The following is a 6,064-nucleotide window of genomic DNA, read 5'->3' on the forward strand; positions in this document are numbered from 1 at the left end:
AACTAACGTAATTTTCCGATATTAGCCACGGCTTATACATTGATTTTGCAAAATGTCTTCAGCTATGAGGCCAATAGGGGGGCAGTTAATATGGTGTTAATATGGTTTTGTTTCTTTTAACTTGCATGAAACACTGTACTGCGGCTTATACTGTACATAATGCGGCTTATATCCTACAGGAAATGACTGTAACTGGATTAAATTAAATCATTATATTGGGTTAGGCCTGTGTAGCCTTTATTGATATTATATAGACGTGAGGTAATAAAAACATGGATGATTCTTTCAATCTCAACTTCAGGTCATACATCCATCACCATCAACACCATACAAGATTTGCATGGACCCCATGCATTATGATGTAATCTATTACATGTAAGGGAAACTAACTTCACTGATGTGTGTTTTGGCAAGGCCATGCATACACTCACCTGATTTTATTGAGTGCACTAAGTGGCTAAGTAACACTAATTCGTTAACCCTTAGAGCCTTCAGGTTCAGTTCAATTCAATTTAACTTCAGAATTATATTAGCCTGGGAGAACCCACACCCAGACGAGCTTTTGGAGAATTGGCTCTGCAGGTCTGTCTGGCAAAAAGGCCATTCACTCCCATTTCCAATGTTTCTAAAACACAGGTACCAATCAGAACCGTTGAGACAGGCTTACATGATGACATTGAACACTCCTTTGTTGAGATTTCATTTGTTTTTTTCATTGCTCTGCATATGTCATCACATTCATTGCTCTGATTGGCTTTAGGTCTATCCAATTGCATCCAGAGGCACTTTCATCTGTGACACTCATGAGAGAGGTGAATGAACCTTGTCCAGACATGATCTCAATTTCAATTTCAGGTTCTGGTGATAACTATATAAGTCATCCCTGGTTCTAGTTTCTTTGAAGTAGCTCAGCCAGCTTATCTGATCCTTTAGTCCTGGACTGTGAGCACCGAAAATGCTTGAGTGCAATTGACACCCTTCTTTCAAGTTCCAATGTCTGATCTGAGATTTCTGCCCTTAAACTTGGTGCAAGCTGTGAGCCCAGGCTCATGCTTCTGCACGTTTGTACTGTTTTGGTTGATATCATGATAGCATGATTATCATGGCAGCTTAACATTTCACATAAAGTTTTAATGAGTCCTTCATCACTAAATATCACAAAATATTGTATCATGTATGCCGCCAGTAGAAATGTTGTGCAAGACTGATGTATGGTCAATCCATTATAGAGCCAAAAGGAATTCAATTGATTTGAGATAAATTGTTTCTTGGAGCCTGCTGGGAACTAAGAGCCATTGGCACACTGCGGGTTGTTTTATTCTGCAACTAAAGCAAGATCTCTTAGCCCCACGGTCTGGAAAGAAGCCCATTCGCCCATGTTGCACTGGGCAAAATCGAGGATGAATGAATGGAGTAATATCTTATTACTGTATTTCTTAACGACAGAACTAAAAACTATTTTTTCAGTTTCCCCAGAAACACAGACACCCATCAGCAGATTGCCAAAGTAAAACGTGACGTTGGACCACATTTTGACATTTAGCCAAGATAACACACCAATCATTCTCTGACCTGCATTATAGGGCTGGTGATGCAGCCCACTATCCTAAATAATTCCTTTTATTCCGATTTCCTTCATTAGCTAATTTATCAACATCCATCATCATGAACATCAATGGCAAAGACTCCTGAAAGGTTTTTTTGTCAGGCCATTAGGACCACGTCTCATTAATTAATCATCGAGAAGTGGTAGGCGCTAGCCAAAGCTACAAAAACCCAGGAACATGTACTCTCTTTGAGGAGTAAACAACTGCACCTGCTTCTAAAATTATTTAAAGGTAATGCAGCAATATGTGTTTAATTTAACTATTTCATATCCCGCTGGAAATAGTAAAACAGGAAGTTTGGAAACGGCCATCAATGAGATCATTTCCAGACGGGCCTGCAGAGCAAATTCAAATTTGCTAACAAGTTTGTCTGGGTTCACCCAGGCTACTCATCTCTACTACTGCACTTCCATTTTCAAGTGGCTCACACTGGAACAGGCCAGTTATAGCGCAGCACAACGTGATATCATGGGATGGCAAATGAATAGTACACCACACACGAGTCTACAAATGCTTAGAAAGTACATTTATATGCAAATTGGAAAAAATGGTTCCAGTTCCCAGGTTGTATGTTAAAAAAAGACTACAAGTCTATCCACATGCATGCCATAAAACTTTAAACAAAGACAACATCTCAAAAGAGAACCTCACTGCATTTCCTTGTAGATGAGTGCAACAGCCTTGCCCAGCCCGACCCAGCACCCAGAACATGAAGTAATCTACTAGACAGGCAGTGCATGCGTAATGGTTTTTATGTAAGGCTGTTTGGAGAATGATATACATTGAGTCCCAGATCAACTGCACAGCAGTCAAGATATTAAGGTCTTCTTGTGTATGTGTCAGAAGGCTACAGAGGGGGAAATATATACTTGAATGGCACCAGTGGTCTGCTGGCACAGTAGAAGCATAATGGCAGTCAGCTACACTAGTTATACAACATTATCAAAGCAGTACCTAACATTATTCTTCACAATTTACACTTCTCCTGAGTATAGAGGTGGTCTAAAATATCCCTGTAAATGGAGGTACTTAGAACCTAAAAGAATCAAGGGTCAAATTTAGCAAGAGCAGATTTAGCAAAAGCAGGCCTCACTGCCTGTGTGTACTTGAATGAACACAGAGTTATTCCAGCACATATCTGGTTTCATTCAAACATCAGAGCCATAATGTCATTATATGACAGAAAAGGGTCAAGCTTAGCCTAAGGCCAAACTGTGCATGTAACTTAGATAGGATGTAAATAAAAAAAAAAAACAACATTCCAGGCTGAGGACTTGAGACACTCTGAGTGTGGGTCCACAAAGAATATCCCAGAAAATCTTCCTCACACGTGAACAAAAACACACTTCCAATTAAATTGACACCAAACGATAAATACAAAGTGCCACTGCATATGCTAGGAGATGCTCCACCACGATGCCCTCACCGATGGAAACTCTTTAGTGTGACATGGTCAGCAGTCCATCACCCATGGTTTTCAAGTTTAGGGCAACCGGGGAAGAATTCACTTGGATCCTTTCTTAAAGAAGCTGAAATCTTTCAAGGTTGCCTCAATGTTAGGCACGCGGTAGTTTTGTGCTGCAAAAATGCCAGTGCATGTGCCCACAGCCACACCCAGGATAGCAGAGGAACGCAGCTTTGCGATCACATAGCCGGCGAGGAAGCCCTTGAGGAAGGGAGAGGAAAGGAAACTGCCTCCCTGCAAAAGAAAAAGACAACATATAATGACTTCTCTGTGACCAATAAAACCACTACCATAAACAAGATAAAAATGTCTCTGTAACCATCAAAACACGTCGCAGATGCACTGTCATAAAGATGCAGTACCTACAAAAAACAGTAGCCTACAAATGGATATAATGTCCACACAATCACCTTCAAAACTACCTGACACAAACTTACCTGAGGCATGCCAACTTGAACCTCATTCTCCAAGCGCTGCTGGATGTCCTCCAACTGATCTTTCAGCGTTGCAAGATCTCTCAACTGTCTGAAAGGATCCTGAATTTATAAAAGAAAAAACAGCCAGACTAACGTTAGGTAGCCAGCACTTCACTACATCATGCCTGCATAGTTTTAAATATGTCGAACGTTACTGAGAGGGTTAAATCAATGAGTCATGGGGTGTGCCCTAAAACCCCACAAAAATGCCCACTGAAAATGTGAACGAGGCTGCCTAGATACATTTAGCTTTCTTCAAAGGCTATACTTGGTTTACTCATGTTACTGTATCATTCGAAATAAACCATTGCAATTTAACAATTTAACGTAGGATAATGCCCTTCCGCGTGTGGCACCGATCTCTTCCCTAACTTTGACTAGACTTAACTTACACTGGATGCCGAAAAATGGCAGAAAACGGGCAAATGTGGCTCTCAAGCGAAATTACAAAGAGCACATAAACAAATTAATTGATTGGAAATTAACAGTAGCATTTCCATTGCCTTCACAGTTCACTGGGACTCACAGGATTGTCCAACGTGTTATGAAAATGTACTAACCTTGTCATTCGCCATGTTTGAAAAGCGAGCGAATAGTTCCGGTAACGATTACAGGGCCTGAAGAGCGTGTGATTAATCTGCCTGCGATTGATCTGGACTAGTTGAAGTTTCTAGGACATGACGACAGAGGGCGATATTTAGCCATTTTCAGATTTTCAGGGCTCTGATCAATTCCAGGGACATTTCCAGTATGCTGGTATGACTACCTGTTTTATTTTTTTTGCGTCATTGTTTTTTACTACTGCTGCATTATAGTGGCAAATAGAGAAGCACTAAGGAATAACATTTATCATTTACATATAATTATTGATTTAATTCATTGAAATAGAAGACATGGTAGGCTATTCAGGATAACATGTTGATGTGAGAATAGTCCTTAACATGCTCGATATGCACAAGACGGGACAAAAATAAATAAATAAATACCCACAGGCCTATAACACAGCAAAGAGGCATATTGAGCTAATGAGTATGGTTAGATGTTGATGTCGTAGTTTGTCATTTTCACTTTAGCAATTAGAATATATTCATTATAAGAATGAATTAGATAGGCCTAATTGAACAAAATTAAGAAGTACTGGCGTTGAGAATGGTCTATGAACTTGGGGTAATACACTAGGCAGCCAGCAACAATTGTTTGCATTACTCAATATCCTCATTTGCCTATTTGAGCTTGGAAAACACTTGTAGTAGGCTACTCGTATCAATCAAACATGGACAAAGAAGTGCTGCTCAGAGATAACAAGGACAAGAGCCTGCATGCAGCTGCCAATTATATCTTCACCAGCCTACTCTTGTTAAACAACTGCCTGTGTGTGTGTGTGTGTGTGTGTGTGTGTGTGTGTGTGTTTGTGTGTGTGTGTGTGTGTGTGTGTGTGTGTGTGTGTGTGTTTGTGTGTGTGTGTGTGTGTGTGTGTGTGTGTGTGTGTGTGTTTGTGTGTGTGTGTGTGTGTGTGTGTGTGTGTGTGTGTGTGTGTGTGTGTGTGTGTGTGAATTGCTGTTGTGTGTTTTTCTAATTATGAAATTATTACTTCTTAAACGTCAAGTTATAGCTGCTACTTCACCTGGGATGTAATGGCTTATTTTGACAGACAAATGTTCATATTTTGCTGTTTCAGTCAGCCTGTAGCCTACATTATCATCAACCACTTACAGCATTTAATCTCAGACAATGAGAAAAACAATTTGTTGTTATCGGTGTCTTGTGTCAGCTCTCAGCACTTACACAGCTCCCGCATGAGCCTCAGTGCAGCTCATCCCGGTAACTCTGATGCAGCCAGGAACTGGACCGCCGGTTGCCATGGCAACGCAATGATGTAGGTGAGCAAAGGATGATGCAAACAGAGGCTGGACGATGACGTGCTGCTGGAAGACGTCAGGTTGTGGCTCTCTGTTAAGGTGGACTGGCTGGATCGTGCATCACTGAGACAAAAAGTCATTTAAATGTCAACTTGGTCCCAATGTCAGCTCTGCGAGTTATTTACTCCCACTGATGAGAGTGATATTACATGATTTTGAGAGACTGACTATTTTAAAGAGGAAATGGCTTTTTGTCAAAGAAATAACAAGGCATGTCAGTATTTCTGCTTTTTATTTATAGTTATTCATTCATTGTCATTTCATTTTGAAATGTCTGCTTATTAAAGTTAAAAAGAACTTCCACTCCTGTCCCGCACAATATGTATATGTGTATATATATATTCTTGATTCAACCACTTTTTCCAAACATCTGTACAATATCCCGTGATCATAAAACAGTCATTTCCTTTTTGTTTTTGTTTTATCAACAGTGTCATCTCGGACAGCAATGGCGTGATTATGATCAGACTCAGGTGCTTCATGCTTGTGTTCCTTTTCTTGTTCTACACACAGGCTCTTTCCATCCCTCGGAAGCACACTTAGCCACCCTTAAGGCGGCTCCTGATAGGGGGAGAGGGTGTTGGGTGGGGGTGGGTG

The 6,064-nt window shown here is 40.6% G+C and overlaps 1 protein-coding gene across 1 annotated transcript; it reads right to left on the minus strand.

The window, feature by feature from the left end:
- Positions 1-2,114: 2,114 nt before the first annotated feature.
- LOC134079559 (SLC35A4 upstream open reading frame protein) lies at positions 2,115-4,163 on the minus strand. The gene is made up of 3 exons (XM_062535652.1): positions 4,109-4,163; positions 3,510-3,608; positions 2,115-3,306 (listed from the first exon to the last, which is right to left on the minus strand). Exons 1-3 carry the CDS (start codon positions 4,121-4,123, stop codon positions 3,112-3,114), a joined length of 309 nt encoding a protein of 102 aa, XP_062391636.1. The 5' UTR covers positions 4,124-4,163; the 3' UTR covers positions 2,115-3,111.
- Between the last annotated feature and the right edge of the window lie 1,901 nt (positions 4,164-6,064).

The sequence above is a fragment of the Sardina pilchardus genome, chromosome 5 (genome assembly GCF_963854185.1).
Source record: "Sardina pilchardus chromosome 5, fSarPil1.1, whole genome shotgun sequence".
In the NCBI taxonomy this organism is placed as follows: Eukaryota; Metazoa; Chordata; class Actinopteri; order Clupeiformes; family Clupeidae; genus Sardina; species Sardina pilchardus.